This window comes from Schistocerca piceifrons, chromosome X (genome assembly GCF_021461385.2).
Source record: "Schistocerca piceifrons isolate TAMUIC-IGC-003096 chromosome X, iqSchPice1.1, whole genome shotgun sequence".
In the NCBI taxonomy this organism is placed as follows: Eukaryota; Metazoa; Arthropoda; class Insecta; order Orthoptera; family Acrididae; genus Schistocerca; species Schistocerca piceifrons.
In genome coordinates, this window is record NC_060149.1 from 396,922,126 (window position 1) to 396,941,777 (window position 19,652).

Below are 19,652 nucleotides of genomic sequence, written 5' to 3' on the forward strand. Positions count from 1 at the left end.
CTAGGGTAACTGTGATTATCAACTAGAAAGTCATAGAACAAAGACTGCAGACAACAGCCTCTATTACAAGGGGGTCAGATTTTATAACACTTAAAAATGAATTAAAGTGGAAGCTACTTTGAAACAGCCTTGAAGGAGTTTCTTACCAATAAATGCCTTTATAGTATTAATAAATACTTTCACAGGAGTAGAATACTTTCATTTGTACCAATATTATTCTATCATTTATAAGTACCAGTAATAAAGAGAGTGGATTTTTATTGTTTTTAATTGTTGTCAGAAAGTTATGACAGGAAGTTTAAAATATGTCATCAATTCAAAAGGAATGTTGCATATGTCTAAAAAAAAAAAAAAAAAAAAAAAAAAAAAAAAAAAAAAAAAAAAAAAAAAAGAGACCGTAACTCTGCCTGAACAGATCATGAAGGCCCACTGGAACTGATCAGCCACCATGTCATCCTTAGCCCAAGGCATCACTGTATTTGAATATGGAGGGGCATGTGGTCAGCACACTGCTCTCCTGGCCATATGTCAGTTTACGAGACTGGAACCACTACTTCTCAATTGAGTAGCTCCTTAGTTCGCTCCACAATGGCTGAGTACAACCTGCTTGCCAACAGTGTTCAGCAGACTGTATGGTTACTCATCCTAGTGGTAGTCCAAAGAATAAATAATTGTAATTCATCCATGAAAGAAGTGGCTTACAAATAATGGGACCCATACCCAGTTGGATTAAACAAGAGACAGAAAAGATCCAATGAAGACTGACAAATTTTGCCACAGGATCATTTAGTCAGTACAAGAGTGTTATGAGAGTACATCCCAAGACGATACAGGCAACATATTACTTCCTCCCATATAGTTCTTTGAAAATGCCCACAATGGAAAAAATAGAGCTAATACAGAGGTTCACTGACAATCACTCTTCCCACACACCATTTGTATGTGGAACAGAAAGGGAGGAAAAGGTAGTGGCACAAGAAGTACCCTCTACTGCATACCCTATGGTGGTTTGTGGAGTGTAGATGTAGATCCCTGACTATACAACTGCCACACAGAAGTTGTAGACAAAACTTGCAGCTGGATTCAAGCCATATACATACCTCCTGATTGTGATCTGCAGATGTGCTAATTATAATTGAGTTTAAGGTTACTGTGGAATGACTGTATGTTAAAGGAATGTTCCTTTACCAATATGACACTATTCAAAAGTAATGGGGTAGTGAGAGCTGCAGACAGATAAACAGAGGCATATGATCAGACAGTACGTTCCTGTACCATTTGCCATAGCGACACAATTACAGCAATACCAGGGACCCCTTTCACCCTATGTAAACATTCCACACAAGAGCGCACCATTAATAGTGCTCTGATGGTAAATGGGGTACAACACCTCAAGTGGTTTTCAATACCCTCATACCCAGTCACTTGCTTGTACCAACATATATCAAGGCATCCTTTTCCCACACTTTGACTGTCCAGAGACAGCTTCCTGGTCCCTATGCTAATCTGTTTGTCATGAGAAGACTGGTGAGTATAGGTACAAGAGTGGGCTGTAGTTTTTATGCCCCATAGCAAAGAGATAATACTGGATGCTATGGCTGCCAACCAGTTATTGTATTCTAATATGTAATAGACAAGAGGCTTATTGCACTGTGGTCCATCTTTCAATTGTAAAAATCTGTGACAGACTAACAACACCATTCATCTAGATTAATTAATGAAAAACTGCTCCATTTGTTATATGTAACTTTATTTTGTTCACCATAAATTTTGGCCCTCATAGTATTTATATTGTCTAGATGTGATTGTCCATGGAAGTTCTGGATATGGCAGTTATCCTCAAATCAAGTGTTCACAGCACACTTTTGACATGATAGCATGAGAAATGACCAGTGCAAGCATGACCTTGGAAATTGATTTCCGAAGGCCAGTCACTTATGATGTGGCTGCAATCAAATGCAGTGGCACGGCACATTTTACCATTCTGAAATAGATTGTGGCTGCTGACAGCTAGTGGAAATTCTGATGGTATGAGTATCTCACAAGTGTGAAAGTAGGAATGAACATTACACACTAAATTATTTCATCCTTTGTAGTAACACAACCCTTGTTTCTCATTCAATTGCTCATGAGTTTATTTTAATTTTTCATGGTATGAATGAAAGACTACTACAATTTTTCTTCAAATTTCAATTGTTGACTGGTTTTGGGCACTTATATCTCCATATCTCCATTCTCAGTGCTGCATATCAGATTAATTTTGTATCACAAGACCACTGGTATAAATTTCTGGGAAAAAAAGGACGAAGAAGAAAAGAAAGAAACACTCCATGCTGTGGTCAGTGCTCAACCATGATGTAGTTACAGTCACATCATAGCTAAGTACCTCTTTCTCTCTCTCTGTCTCTGCATTTGTTGCTCCCCTCCCCCCATGAAGTTCACAGTGGTTGTTCTTATATAGATCATATTAAGTCAATGGGGCATATCATACAGTACTGACACAGAAACAAGTTTCCAAAACTGGTAAGTGAATAAAGCTCAAGGGAATACTATAGCTGTTCAGTCAATCTTCTTCCCCTAAAAAGTGGCTTATATAGTTGCGGAATCAATCCAAGCAACTACTATTGGAAATGCATCAAGATAAATGTCACATATTGTGCTCAGAAGAAAACATTGCCCTGCATTCAACTTTAATTCATAGTAATAAATGAGAAGCATAATAAAATATCAGTCTGCAAGTATGATGCTATACTGAATAACATATTTAACTGAAAGAGTTTCAAAAATGGAGAAATGACTGGAGAGTATTACCTTAGATTTGTGGTGTTGTAAATGAGATCCTCATTTTTTCTCCAAATAACGGTTGGCTCTGGTGATCCTGTTACATGGCAGTTTAGAATTATTACTTGGCCCAGGGATGAATGAATGAGTTCTTCAGAAGGTGGATGGATCTTTGGAGGCACTGAAATCAAATAAGCACTGAGATAAGTAAAATGATATAGAGACACAATGAATGAAAAATATTCTCAGCTAGTGTCTTGTTAACTCTTCTAATTTCCTGCTTCAATTTTAAAACTGCAAATATAAAACACAGTTTCAAGATTATTTCCACAAAACAAGCATATACTAATGGAATGTTAATCTTAGACATAGTGACACAAATAACTGCAATGCACAATTTACCTTACTTATTTTGCAAAAGATATAAACTTTACTGTAATCTAAATCTTTCAAGTTACCAGTGCACATGATATAGAAAAAACTAAGCAAAACCAGGTTTGAATCTTCTTGGCAGATTATAAGTGCTGGATCAGGACTCATGGGAAAATCTTCTGGTGACGGAGCTATCTAGGCATGACTCATGAGCCTCCCTCACAGCTTCATACCCACTAGTATCTCTCTCCTACCTTCAAAACGTAAGTGAAGTGCACCAGCATACCTTGCAACTGCAGAGAGATTATGCTAGAAGTGAAGCTGTGGGAACCAGTTTTGAGATGTGCTTGGGTAGCTCAGTGGGCAGACCATTTGCCTACAAAAGGGAAAAGTTTCCAAATCTGAATCCCAGTCTGACAGACTGTTTTCATCCCCAGAAGTATCAAATCATCACACACCGCTGGCTCCCTGCAATTAAATGAGTGCTCTAGACAGTTGTATAAAAACAGTTATGTTCACTATCCGTTAAAATAAAACTCCAGCAGTTCGTAACAGTAGAAATTAGTAATAATTAGTTTGCTTAACATCTACAATAGCTCCTTTGCAGCCAAAAGAACAATGCATAGGATTATCACTTTTGGCAATCAGTGAGTTTCCTCACAGTCTGCAAGATGATGTCATGTTGTCAGCCACAACAACATGTGTTACACTAATTCATTATTCAGCCCATGTCAAAGCTGCTATGTGCCTACTGTCTGTCTGTCTGTCTGTCTGTCTCTCTCTCTCTTTTTCTCACACTCTCACACACACAGAGTCTCCATATGTGTTTATTGTTATAAATTGTGTTCTGCATGATCAGCCTCTTTAACCGTATCTCTCTCTCTCTCTCTCTCTCTCTCTCTCTCTCTCTCTCTCTTTCTCACACACACAGTGTCTCCATATGTGTTTATTGTGGTCATTGTTATAAATTGTGTTCTGCATGATCAGACTTCTTAATTTGTTGAAGTTGAAGTACTGAGGTTGTTCTTAGGCAGTGGGGTTCAGATATTTTCTTCTTTCATTAATTAGTTGTATTATTTAGAATCCAGTAATGTGAAGACTGCAGATTCTTTTTCAAACTATGAACTTGATTGTAAATAGAACTCTTGAAAGCTTCACAACAATTCTTTCAACGCCACCGCCACTGCCACCACCACCACCAAACCAACCACCAACATTAACACCACCACCACCACCAACAACAACAACAACAACAATAACACCAATAACTCATAGAATAACACAGCACCTCTCACTGTTGTCCTCATACTTATGTCTGATTGAGTCTTTCCTATCACCACAATTCAACAGCATCTGTGAATATAGGAAAACTACAGTCTATGTAACTTCCTGGTAGATTAAAGTTATAAGCAGTCCATGACTCAAACTTGAAACTTTGCTTTCCATGGGCAATGCTCTTGCCGTGTGAGCTATTCAGCCATGACTCATGATCAACCCTCACAGTTTATTTCTGTCAGTACCTCTCTCCTACCTTCCAAACTTCTGGAAGATGTGCATAACTTTTGGCACTAGCAGACCTGGAAGAAAGTTCACACTCCTCTGCAGAGTGCATGATTCATTCTGTATTTTATCCCACATTTGAAACATTGTTTTGTGACAGTTCAAACCTGGAGTGTCAATAAATGCTGTAATCACATTTTTGCATTGTGTGGCTGCAAAGTTCTTGACTATTGTAAAATCTTTCTGTGCAGCATGATCCCTCTTTACCCAGTACTGACAAACTGGCAGACCTGCTGGTCCACTATTACAAATGTCAGGTGCAAGATGTTTCTCACTGGTTTCAGCTCTTCAATCAAACTAATCGTATGCATTGCTATTTATAATGTGCTACTGAGTTCCAAGGCATTAGTCAACATTGCAATTTCATTCGACTCTGTGCTGCAAGTAATCAATCATATCATAAAGTAGGATGTTCTAAATCACTGGTATGTATTAGAGTTCAAGAATTGCCTGACCTATATATCAAGGAGATACTGATTTATTTATTTATTTCTCCACTTGTACACAATATGAAATGAATGGATGTCATTTGACTGTGTTCACTAATTAAATATACACAAATGCATAAAGTTTAAATACACATAAGAACCATACACATAGTCTAGCTAAACACAAATATCTACAGGCAGTTTTCATTATTTTCTTTATTAAATGTTTGCACAGTATATATATTTATGCCATTGCAAATGTTGTAAACTGTCTCTTGTTCTTACTGCATTGTGTTTATTTACCATCTCTATACAGAGCATTCGGAAAATAAATGTGTGTCACTCTCAGTCATGACACTGCACTATCACTAATACCATTATATCATCTATCACTGGGAAATAACTGCAAACAATTTCTAGGCTTATATTTAATTAAGGCTAACATTTCATAAAATTCATCAATGCTACAGATACTGTTGATTGTAAGATCTTTTTTTTACCAACATAGTTGTGAAATCCTCTTGCGCTTTTGAGGCAAAGCTTTGGATAAAAGTTAATGTTCATATAGTAAACTTTCTATCTTTGTTTCTTGTTTCATACTTATGAAGACTTTGTTTAATAATGCTGAGACTTCAAGTAGCATATGCACTCAAAAATCTAAATGGCTGCAAAAGCTAACAATTTTCAACTCTTCAAAAATTTCCCTACATGGTCCCTTTTTGACCAATCCCATTTTTAATGTTTACAGTTATCTTCTGGAGTTTAAAGGTACATTGTACCACAAGGATTTTTGAGATGTTCAGAGTCAGTCTGTTCTCAATTAAAACAGATGTATCATCAGGGATAAGAACTGAAGGCACATAAACACCAATGAAAAAGTCATTAACAGAGAACAAAAGAAAATAGGACTGAATACAGAGACATGACAGACATTCTGTGTTGCTGTTTTCTGTTCTGAAGAATAATTTGCTGCCTATGAGGAGATAATTACACTCTGTCTTCTGTGAGATAGATATGAAGCAATATGCTGCAGAGCAATGTCCTTATTGTTTATTTTATTTCATGGATTGGTAACAAGTTGTTTACTGAGCTGAATGTCTTGGTGAGATCATATGACCCCTCACTTTAATATTTTTGTCTTGAGAAGCATATATCATGTTAACAATGTCACTTACAGTCCCTATAGTGAATTTTTCTTGGAAGAAGCCAAACTGGTTGTGCAAAATAACCTCATACTTTGCAATGGCTGTGGAGATGTGTATAGTTGAATAAATGTGCAACTGTTGAGCAACTGGCCAACCAGATAAACCAAGGGGCTAACTACAGCATCTCCTCAATAACCATTCAGAGAACATATGCACCTCCACAGCAGGCACCTGCTTCATGCACGCATGCTGACTGCTGTTCACTGGTGATAAAGACTGGGATTTTCAGACCAATACTACAACTGGTCATCAACTGAGTGGCAACAGGTGGCCTTTTCACATGAATGATGACTTTTGGAGTGTACAGTGTGAAATGTCAGAAACCAATCATCCTGCAACAATCGTCGGAAGGTTCCAGACTGGAGGACAGAGCGTTATGGTATGGGAAATTTTTTTGTGGCTTCCCTGGGTGATCTCATCATTCTGGAAGGCACAGTGGATCAATAGAAGTATGCATCTATCTTTGGAGACCTTGTCCATCACTACATGTTTTTCCTTGGCACAATGACATCTACCAGCAGGACAATACAACATAACACACAGCTCACAGAGTAAGTGCATGGTTCAAAGAGAACCAGCATTAGTTTACTGTATGCCACAGGCCACCAACCTTCCCACATTTAAACCCAATTAAGAATCTATGGGACCACCTAGATTGGTATGTTCGTGCCAAAGATCCTCAACTGAGATACCTAGCACAGCCAGCCATGGCACTGAAGTCAGCATTGCTTCACATTCCCTTTGGTACCTGCCAGAGTCTCATTGGCTCTCTTCTTGCAATTCTCACAGTGGTCCATGCTCCAAAAGATGATTATTGAGACTTTCGACAGGTTCTCACTCTAATGTGCCTAAAAGGTGTATATTGCGGAAATGATGCAGCCAGTGGATGATCTATTCTTTTATGCACAGATTTAATTACCTTTCTTGGTATATATAATATAATATTTTCTATGCCACTGAAAAACATTTCTAAACTTTTGAAGGCAACTGAAATTTGTACCAAACCAACACAGATTTCTTTTTCTTCTGGTAATCTGCTACACTGAAATCAGATTTCACAACATTTATAAAAAAGTAATTGAAGCACTGAAATATTTTTGCTGGATCTGGTGTTGTTACTTTCAGGCTTAATATTAGAAATGTTATGGTTACAGACAGAAACATCCAATTCAGATTTAACCCTGCTGCGTACTACCTTAGATTTATTTTTATGCTGAGTCACTATTTGACATTTCTTTTGATACATTTATAACATTATTAAACATGATTTTATAATGCCCTACACATTCAATAAAAGTAATATATCTAATTTACTTACATTCTGTGTGTAGGCACCTTTTCCTATCACTAGAGAAGGCCTCTGTTAATACACCTGAGTAAGATTTCTATGCTATCAGGTAAGAGTAACTATGCTTTCTACCATTTACTGACTTCATTACAAAGTCTCTCAGCATATTGTAAAATGAAATATGTAACTTACCAAATACTGATAGCTTAATTTCTTTAGAACTCAGGCCAGCTATATTTCTAGCGACACATTTGTATGAACCAGAATCAAAATTGTTAGCAAGGAACCTGGAAAAGATAAAGAACATAGAGTAGTCACCAAAGGAAGCTTTCGGAAATTTCTGAGTAGCTGATGGTCTCTAAATGAAATTACAATCAAATAAATATCGATAAAACTTGCTTTACTTATTGGCCCTTTGAACCTAGGAATGCACAGTGTACAAAAGAAATTGAATTGTTCCTTAATTACTACACATGTTTCTTGAAACTTTTTTTTAGCATGCACAAGTAATATCACAGACTATATGATTAGTTATTAACTATACACTTTACAAACACAATCTTAATTGATGCTACAGTTTTGTTCTTATAAATACTCTTAGTGCACTGTTACTCTTGACCCAATAACCCTTAAATGCTGATTTGTAATTATTTCCATCCATTATTATTTTTGTGGATTTGGGCGATGCATTATAAAGTTTGAAGCTAGGATGGAGTTTTCCTTTCTGTAATAATGCTGTATTTCTTTGTTGTAGATGTACGGCATTTATTTGTCTTGTGTGGTAACTGTGTACAGATTCATTATAGGTGATGAATGGTTTGTTACTGTTTAATTTTTCTTTCAAAATAATTGTATTTTATAATAAATAAAAACATGGAAGAGGTAGTATTTTATTTGCCCTAAATAGCTGCCTGCATGATGATCATTGGTTCACCCACTCCATTAGTCTAATAATCTTGTTCTGTAGTCTAAATGACCTCATTCTTGCCTCAAGTTTCCAATTTTTTAGCACCAGACAGCTGCAGATAAAGTTATGAACTTGGCAAAGACACCAACTTTGAAAACCCAAGGTTTCTTCACCTACAAAGACATCATAAAGAGTGGTGTATTGTTAAAATTACAAAAATACACTTATTTAAAAAGGCAGCTAAGAAGTACCTGTTATGCAATACATTTCATAAATTGAAGGATTACTTAGATAAAAAAGAGTAGAGGTTTGATAAAAAATGTTATACAAATAAATAATAGTAATAATGATGATTATAAAACATAAAAAATTCCACGTAACACCTTCACTTTATGTTTTTCTTCCATTTTTTCCTTTCAAGAAATACTTCCCCTCAAGCTATGCATAGCACAATACTAACACCTTTTCCTCTTTCTGAGCTCAACATCTCACTCATTATGGATGGATGATGGATGCTGACTCAGTTTTTCAGGATAGCAAATGGGAAGTCGTGGTACAGAAAATGGCCCAGAGATCACCAGTGTGTGTGTGTGTGTGTGTGTGTGTGTGTGTGTGTGAAGAGTTATGAAACAATGTGTGTATAGTGTGTGCAGTGACTGACAGTGAGATATGAGTGAACAGTGTGGCATTACATTATTTAGTAAGTTATTTGTAAAAAAAGTATTGTATACTTGTAAAAAGAGATCTACAGGTGAATAAAGCTACTCCTACTCCTACTACTACTACTACTACTACTAAAATACTCGATTTGGCATCAAGAGGGCTGTAATGCGTTAACAAAGAAATGGAAGTCCACACATATATTTGTTTACCTGAAAGCTTACCTCACTGTTGAGTTATTATCAAGGAAAATTATATCTTTCTTGTAGAGGGTAATAGGTTGTTCATTCTTAAGCCATGTAATTACTGGGCTTGGTATACCCTCTGCCTTGCAATTTAATGTTACTATTTGGCCATCAACTGCACTAATTTTTGTTGGCGTATTGCTGATCACAGGTGCAACTGTAAATTAAATTGAGTAAAACTGTTTTGGAATTAATTCTGGGATTAACTAAACATTAAATCAAAAAGCACTTTGACCAGTGGATATATGAAATCAGTAAGCTGCAGGTTTATGAGTTGATCAGTATATAGAACTTCTCAGATCTGAGGAAACTGCTATAATGACACATATTCATGTAAAAATTTGACTATGCAAAACCACTATGTAAGAGCAGGTGTGCTTTGGCTACTTATCTTGTCATTCATTTCATTTTCACCCTAAAATGAAATGTCAGCTTGAGATCACACACAAAATCTTATATAAGACAACACATATCATGTTTTGAGGAGAAAATGATCCCAGAAAGAATTACAAGCAAATAAGAAAAACTTATGTGGTGCCAGATATATGGTACCTTTTATGAACAGAATTGCATTTTTCTGGCATGTAGAGGAATGAACTTATGGAAAGTAGATCAGTCAAGGGCTAAGCAGGAAGGCCTCAAACACTTAGAAAGTTTGAAAACTGACATCTGAACTTTTGCTACAGTCTCAGTGCTGATTTTCCTATAGGCGACTCCTGTTCTGCTGTTCATACTCACAAATATGGTACTGTACGACTGTCTCACTTAGCCTTTAGTTCCCTCATAGAATGTCCTCTATTTTTTAGGAGGAAAGTGGATGGAGATAAATTATTAAAATGTGATGTAATTGCTTCCAATGTTTATATTTTGGGCCTACTGACCAGAAAAAAGGTAAAATCCAAAATAACACAGATTGACAATAACTGCAGCATTGTTTAAGTGTACCAAGACAGATGCTGAAAAGATTATGCATGAAATGAAATAGCATGGCAAAAATAGGTGAACACATTCAGAGATGAGTAATGTACATAATCAGCAGTATCAAATAACAGAAGAAGAAGAAATCTTGACGAGAGCAGTAGTGTCATACCACACCCCTGGTAGATTATAGAAATTACTTCATACAGTCAATCAGAGTCAATTTCATTAAATTACGGAAGTGTAAAAATCACAGTATTTACAAGGGCAAGATTAGATTAGATGTACTTTTTGTTCCAAAGATCCAGAGTGAGGAGGTCCTCAAGGTTGTAGAACATGTCATAGAAGAAAGGATACATAAAATATATTTACAAAGAAAAAAGTCTTTGCTGCTGTATCTTCCCCAGATTGCTAATGAAATGGTCCTCATGGATGTGGAATAAGTAAAAAATCTTAAGCACATTTTCCATTTAAAATGTAAATAGGAAATTGGCTGCAAAACATTTATATTTACTATCCACTGAGGTGTGTATGATAATTGTAGGCTATTGTAGACATGAATCATCAAAGGGAAAACCAGCTGCAAAACTTATTTAGCTTGATCAAATTACTGCACTTAAGATGGACAGTAGTACATTACTTGGCATTATAAATAATATATACACATCAGCCAGTTTTACTTAGAAATTCATCAGTGAAACAGAAGGAGATGGCTACCAATTAATCCTTTAAGCACATCTTGCACTGGTCTTTATACATAGTTAAACTTTTTATGGCTGCAACTTATTGAAAACATATGTTCCTGAATAATAGAAACCTTCTGGACCAAATAGTCTCTTTAAATCTTTGTGAGGACTGTTCTTATTTGTTGTATTGATTCCAGGAACTGAGACACTGACTTTAAAAAGAGATATATTACAGCTACGCAACATAATTTTTGATGTTTACACAAATTTCACCATTCTGGAAGTACTTTTTTTTGTTTTTTACTTATTTCAGATCTGTTACTAGTTTTTTTCCTATCATGTACAGTTTTTCACAAATCAAATAAACTCATTTTTCATTTAAACCTAAGTTCCAAACTGAGAAATTTTATTACAAGTAAAGAAAATTTTATTTTAGTAAGATGGAGTAGTTGGCTGTACTCACTGTTAGGTGGGAAACTAGTTCATTGTTGACATGCTATAGTGTCCTGAGGTTATATTTGCACTGTTAAATGTAGTTTTGCAGTTTCTTAGAAATGAGCTCCCACAATTGTTTGAATAACCAAAACATATTGTGTTACATTTGTGGAAGCTACATAATTTCTAAGGACATTAATAGTTTTGTGTAAAATGTCTGCTATGCATACTTTGGTGCACATGTATTGAGGCACTGAGACTACGGAAAAATGGGAAGAGAAAATCAATGACCTCTGCAGCTCCCACGGTTTGGAGGGAGTCGCAAAATCATGAATATGATTGTTATTTATGAAAGTCATAACACAAGAAGTAAGAAGGATATAAAATGTCTTAACATTAATTATGATGAATCACTCCATATTCCAATTCTGCCTACCATTCTTGATGATTTGCTACAGGAGAGCAGCTCAGAAAATGAATGCAACAATGATGACGTTAACAAGCCAGAAGAAGGTTCTGCACCAGAACTATTTAGACAAAATGGACTAAATGATTTAACTCATAAATTCAATCTGACAAAAGATGCCGCCAAACAGCTTGGGTCACAACTGAAAGCAAAAAGTCTTCTCCTACTTGAAGTGTCATTCTCTTGGTACAGAAAGAGAGAAAATGAATTAGCACAATTCTTTAAAGAAGAAGGTCATATAATTTTTTGTTGTGATATCAAGGGTTTATTGATTTGTCTTAACATTACTTATGATCCAAGCCAGTGTTGGTTGTTTATTGATTCACCAAAACATAGTCTAAAAGGTGTACTTTTACATAATGGAAATTTGTTCTGTCAATTCAGTACACCATAAAGAGATGCATGAAAATCTCAAAGCTATGTTGAAATACATGAACTATGAAAAGCATTCTTGGACAACATGTGGAGATTTGAAAGTAGCTGCCATGTTACTTGGCTAAAAATCTGGCTACACAAAAACGTTGTATTTTATTGGTGAGTGGGACAGCCAAGCCAAAGACAAGCATTGGCCCAAAAGAAAAACACTCCAATCCAGTCGTTTATCTGTTACAGCTCTTTATGCTTTTGTAATAAATTTTGAAGACAGAAAGCATGCACAGATCTGATTATCTTTCATAGGTCACATCAAGTTATAGATGTTATCGATGACTAAAAGACATTATTGATATTAAACTTCTTCCAAGGTTATGTTCTGCACATTGTGGCAGTGTCAAAAACAAGAAAATATTCATATATACTACTCTGTTTGCCATTTATTGCTTACAGATGAAATTGCTTGCAATGTCTGAAGAAAATCAAGTTTGGTAATTGACATTTCATAAGATTACTCCAATTTTAACTGTTTTTTATGTCAATACATTGTTAATATATACCACACTTTTTGTACTTTGATTACTGATCACTTCATTTTCTGTAGGTACTGGAACTGCTTCACAGACCATAGCTTCACAGACAGCCCGAGACTACTTACACTTCAAAAGAGAATCATAAGAAACATGTGTTTAGTCCAAAAAAGAACATCATGTCGCTCATTATTTAAAAAATTAAAAATACTAACCATTCCCTCTCTGAACATCTACGAAATTTTTCTTTTCATATACAAAAATCAAAACTCACTTGACAATTTTCATTTCAACCACAATTACAGTACTCATCACAAACACAGTTTCAAACTTCCCTCTCATAATTTAAAACTTTACACTCAGACACCATTGTATACAGGATTAAAAATTTACAGTAAATTAAATAACACAGATCTGTTAAATGTGGAGTCTGACCCATTAAAAAGATTTTTATTTCATACACTACTGGAAAAATGTTTTTATTCAAGTGAAGAATTCGTGCAGCACAGTTTGGCAATTTGAAAATAAAAGAAACAATAAAGATTGTGTATTGTTTAATAAATTGTTAATATATTGTATAAATTGTATTGCAAGCTGCAAAATGACCATAAGTGTTATATATGTTCTTGTTAAATTATTCATGTCTAAAAATTCAGAAATGCCTGCTTAAATATGTTAATTATTATAACCTTACTTTTTTTAAAATAATTTGATGTGTCTCCAGTACGAAAATCTTTGATTTGTTACTGTATGTTATGAGACAAATAAAATTAATTCTACATTCCAAATAAATACAGTGTCATCAGTTTCAGGCTCCTCATCTGCTGCACTAACTGTTTATTGTGGAGGAAACATGCTGCAACTGTAACTGTGGGATTTAGTTTTATTCTGAATCCTAAATTAAGCAATTGGCATTTTGAACAATAACATAGAATACCAAAGGAGAAAGAAGTGGCAAGCAGAAAAAAATCCCGAGAGCTGACAAGTGATCAAACATGACTGTACTCATGGATACAGCCAATGAAACGATTTTCCATTGTTCACTGGCTGATATATATCAGTTACCTAATTGACCGAGGCCTACATATTCTCTCTAATAACTCTGTTCATCAATGTGTGTGCAGCGGTGATAGCAGCTTAAGCACATGTTCAGTAGTGGTAGTAAAAAATTCAATACAAATTATTTAGATATTGCTACTCAAGAGTACACAGCATTTATGTAAGAGCTGTCCAGTTATTACTGGCTGCTTTTGAGCTCTATGTACTTAACAGTTCACTGAAAATATTTTGAATTTCCCTTTATTAATCTGCCACTAATAGTCCATAAACTGCCTTCAAACTTATCATACTAATTGTGAGTCTACTTCAAGAATTATTTTGAGATCAATTATTATCTGCACTCATTACTTACAAACTTGATAATCTCCTTAACCTAACCTTACAGGTCAACAAAAATATTTTGAGTGTGAGTTGTGTAGGAGCAGCATATACAAATATTTACTTGCCATTTTAGTGTTGATAGCAACTCCATTATTATAAGCTCCTTTTCAACTTGTGTGTTTTTTTTTTTTTTTTTTTTTTCTAATGTCACTAGTTTGTGAACTGACATTTGCATTTGATCTTGAATTGATCTGCAAAATTTGGCTACTCAAGGATGGCCCTAGTGAATAGTGCTATACTCTGAGTCTGGTGTGTAGTCAATGCATTCAGTTTCATCTTGATCCAAGATGATTTTCTGCACTAATCTAAGATTAAAAGCATTATACGATTAACCCATATGTGTACTGAGAAACTATTTCAGTCCTGTTATGCTTCCTTTGTGCACATCCAACAAGACTTCCATTTCTATTCAGTATTTTCTCTCTTCCATAATGTACAATCTTCTATTAGCCAAAAATTCTTTGAGCCAATGACTTATTTAAGAAGATACTCTGATTGTGTCATGATACCATGCGGCTGATTAATGACCATGTTAAACACTGTTAAAAGATCTAGAAAGATACATTATCTATTTACCAATAACAATTATTTATAAAGAACTGCATGAGAAAACAGTGGGCTTTAAATGATATTGGTCTGAGTCCTAGTCTGTTTCAGATTTATGAAATTCACATTAACAAATAAATCACCAAAATTACATATATAACATCAAGAACCTACCTTGTACAAATACATCCATCTGTTTTTCTGCTGAGCCTGCAGAATTGACAGCTGTGCAGACATATGTTCCAGAACTCTCAGGAGTGGCTTTTTTAATAATGATGGCATTATCTTCTGATCTAATAAATCTGAAAGAAAGGAAAAAAAAGTTTCTTCACAACACTAACTTTCATTACAAAAATAAGAGGAAAAAAGTATTCTATATCAAGAGTATTACTGACAGTAGTCTGCAGACTTGTGCAGATTAATTTTAATTAACAACTGACATTCCTGATAGACACAATAGCTATTCACTCCAGTTATGATATCTAATCATCATCCACAGTACTGTTTCCTCTTTAATTTACTTAGTTGTTTATTATACATACTTGACATATTCAACTGATTTTTAGAATATCACACATATAGTAAATAGCTGATCATCATTAGCAAATGTGTCAATCTGTTAAAAAAGAAAGAATACATACTGCCCAACAAAAAAGCGAAGTGCTGAGGAGGAGAGATAGAAACGAAATGAAGCTTCATGGGTTGAGAAGGTATGCGACGTCAATTCAGTTATTAGAAAATCTAGTCAAATTTACAAAGAACTTGGAAGTATGAACCGACTTCCACTTTGGCCTATGTGCATGCACTGATTCAGTTAGGGAGTGTGTCATAGCCATTGTACCCAATCTTAGGGCAAGCTGTCCCACAAATTTTGCAACTTTTCCTTGATATCTTGGATATTGGCACTGGGACAGAGTTGTCATCTGACATAGTTCAATCTGTCAATCTGTTCAACAAGAAAGAATACATACTGCCCAACATAAAAGTGAAGTGCTGAGAAGGAGAGATGGAAACAAAATGAAGCTTCATGGGTTGAAAAGGTATGCGACGTCAATTCAGTTATTAGAAAATCTAGTCAAATTTACAAAGAACTTCGCAGTATGAACCAACTTCCACTTTGGCCTATGTGCATGCACTGATACAGTTAGTGAGGGTGACATAAAGCCATTGTACCCAACCTTAAGGCAAGCTGTCCCACAAATTTTGTGACTTTTCCTTGATATCTTGGATATTGGCACTGTGACAGAGTAGGCGTCTGACATAGTTCCAGATATGTTATATTTGGGACAGATCTGAGTATCTTGATGACCATGGGAGTACCTCAACATTGCACAGACAGTGCACAGAGACATTCAGCATGTGTGGATGAGCACTGTCCTGTTGAAAAATGGGACCATATAATGTCACATGAGAAGCAACACATGAGAATGCAGTATGTCCATGAGATACTTATGTGTCTTCAGAGATCCCTCTGTAGCTACTGGTCATGACCTGAAGTCACATTGAGGGGCTATCCACGCCATGATGCCATGAGTAACACTGGTCTGCCTCTTCAAAACAGGAAGAATGGGACCTCTCCTGAGGCTGCTGCCACAGTTGCTAACTTGGATCATATGGGGTAGTGCATAACCCTGATCACCACTCAACACAATGTGACTTTTTTCCTCTGTAATCCTGGCTTCCCAGTAACAGCCCATTTCAGACACAGTGGTTGGTGTAGTGATGTGAACAGTAGCCTACGCATGGGGCAGTAATCCCCTAATTCAGTTGCTGCTAGTCTTCGACAAATGGTGCGGGACGACACAGAATGTAATAACAGTCCTTTACTTAATCTCAGATGGCACACATAGATGTGAAGAGGTTACAATGTGCTTGGTGCACAATACGGTGGTAGCCCCTTCTGGCTGGAACCTTAATAATGAATATGTCCCATTCTACATCTCCATGTAGTCCAATATTGTGTCACTCTTGCATAAGAATGCCCCAAAAATCTGGATATTGCACAATTCGACCAGCTGGTCAAATGGAGACCTGCAATGGGTACCCTTTCAAACTCTTGTCACAAGTTGGTAATGCTGTCTGACATGAGTAGTTGGACCACGTCCATGCCCTTCACAGTGTTCACTCAATATCTGACACTGTTCACACCCCTTATATACCATACTGAAGCTGGAAGCAACACTTAACACAAATAACATTAACACAGTATGACGGCCATTCTATATGTCAGAGGGAATGACAACTCCAATTGTTTACACACGTGTTGATGGTGTGTATGAGTACAAAGTTACATTGACATCTGCCCGTCTTCTGGGTGTTTTACTTTCTTTTATCGGGCAGTGTACATTTAACTGTGGTTTCAAACAAAAGATATGAAACTGAATGACATAAGTACAAACTTGCCTGTGTATATGATTAAGGGGCAGACACCAGATATGTTTCAGTCAATATGAGAATGGTAACACAGAAGTTATTTGAGATGACACACTTTTAAAAATAAGTGTCTGTCATTTATCTCCAATATAGGTTACATTATACAGTAAATAGACACCCAAAACTAAAAGAATTTCATAAAAATGATGTGTAAGTTAATTTCTATTTCTGCAGGTAAAATATACAGAATATTTCATTTTTTGTCAAACTGTCACTTAATTCCCATATTTGCTATTACAAAATTTGTTATTTTCTATTTCAAGACTATTAATATCATTTATTTATGTGTAATACATGAGTTGTTTAGGTTTATCTAAACTACAGTCTTAAATGGCAATGAAATGGATGAAGTCTGTAGAAACTTTTTTTTTTTTTTTTTTTTTTTTGTTACCTTTATGAGTTTTATATTTTCATTAATGAAAAACAAAGTTTCAATGTAGAACTTTCATTGCCTGCCGTTTCAGATACCCCTTGTTCAAATATTGCAGTTACCTTTACATTTTTGGTATGCCTTGCCATAACATGTATGCTTTTCATTGGTTTTCTCTCCCACAAGCGATATTTTTTTATGTTATGTTATCTCCTCATCTGTTTTTGCAAACTGCCATATAGCATGCTCTTCATGAATTTTTTCATCATTTAAATATTTATTAGGAACTAAGTAATAAAGTGTTATTAGATTCACCTCTTCCTTCCAGAACTCAACTTACAACATTCTTATCAAAAGATCATCTTACCCCTTCCAAGGTTTGCTCACACATTAAAAACTACCTTGCAGTGTATTGCCATTTCTGCAGTTCCAAGTATAACAATATCTTGTCCTCACATAATTCCGCTAAAGACCTACACAGTAACTTCTCTGCAGCAAAATTGTGCAAATTCTTTCTGTAATTACCAAAAACAGAAGTAAATCACCAAGACCATTCCAACCTTCAGTACCTCAGCAACCACCACCATATGCAGCAGCTCAACTTTCCAAAATTACTACAACTCAACGCCCAACAGTGGACCCAATATTACTAGTATTAGTAAATTCACCACTATCATGGGATCCAACAGAGCCAACACCTGTGGCAGCAATGTAGCAATTAATTGCTAATACAACAGAGCCTTCACCAAGGGTAGCAAAACCTGAATCAACTGAAGGAAAATCACTCTCCTCAGAACCAGCTGCAACAGTAGTACAAGCATCAACAACTGATGCTGCTGCAATGGTCATTCAAGAAATTACTTCAGTATCCAGAATAGATCTACAAACAACTTCAGAAAAAGATCAGGGGATCACATTTAATGAACTCTTTCAATTTAACAGCACTGTGGAATTTCCCACTGGAGTCATGTGAGTCAAATTGATAACACCTTATTAGACAGAAGCAGAAATATAAACACAACTGTACAACATATATTAAATGGGCTCTAAGACCTTGATGGTTGGTTACTTACTTGAAGGTATTAGCGCTCTTAATAAGAACTATTCCTGCAGTAAAACTTTCAGAGTATTTAACATGCATTTATCAATACCTTCTGTAATTCCCTTTGATTGGCACCTGTCTGAGCTCTTTGACAATGTTAATGACAAGTATAATGCTTTTCTAAATGAATTTATCTGCCTATTCAAAGTGGCCTTTCCTAAAAGGACTGCCAAATCCAAATGTGAAACCTATTCTAATAAAAACTAGTTAACCTTAGGCATTAAAACTTCCTGCAGGAGGAAAAGGAATCTGTATGCCTTACTCAAATCCAGTTATAGTCTAGAAAAGGAAAAACATTACAAATGTGTACTGCTCTATCCTCAAAACAGGTTCTAAGAAGGGCAAAGAGTATTCCTATAAAATCAGAAATTGATGTCTCTAATAATAAAATTAAAACCATTGGGACACAATAAAAAGGGAAACAGATAAAATCCCTGCTGCAGAAAACACCATAGAAATTAAAACAAATGATACCATTCACGAAAAGGCTGAAATAATTACTGGCCTCTTTGGTCATCAGTGGCCCAAACTGGAAAAAGAAACATGTTCTGTTAATGAAGCCATGCTGTCCCTTCAAAAAGCTATTAATAAAAAAACCAAGCAGATTAAAATGTCTCCTGTCAAAGTACATGAAATTGAGAATATAATTTGAGAGATGAATAGCAAGAATTCTGCTGGAATTGATGGTATCTCTTCAAGATTACTGGAAAAATACTATAAGCCAATAAGCAAAGTACTGTGCCATATATCCAATGAATCCACCCAGCGTGGGATCATTCCTGAGAGACTAATGTATGTTATTGTCACAGCCCTCTTTGAAAAAGGTGATAAAACAGACATTACCAACTATTGGCTTATCTCCCTTTTAACAAAATTATCTAAAATTCTTGAGAAATTGGTTCACAGAA

At 35.6% G+C, this 19,652-nt stretch overlaps 1 protein-coding gene across 1 annotated transcript in view; it reads right to left on the minus strand.

Annotated features, from left to right (window-relative positions):
• LOC124723147 (hemicentin-1-like) overlaps nt 1-19,652 on the minus strand; it is a 754,903-nt gene that overhangs the window by 376,586 nt on the left and 358,665 nt on the right. The window contains exons 23-26 of the mRNA XM_047248337.1: nt 15,014-15,141; nt 9,426-9,603; nt 7,827-7,921; nt 2,812-2,962 (exon numbers count right to left, since the gene is read on the minus strand). Of these exons, the coding sequence (XP_047104293.1) occupies nt 2,812-2,962; nt 7,827-7,921; nt 9,426-9,603; nt 15,014-15,141 (552 nt within the window). The remainder of the gene's footprint in view (nt 1-2,811; nt 2,963-7,826; nt 7,922-9,425; nt 9,604-15,013; nt 15,142-19,652) is intronic.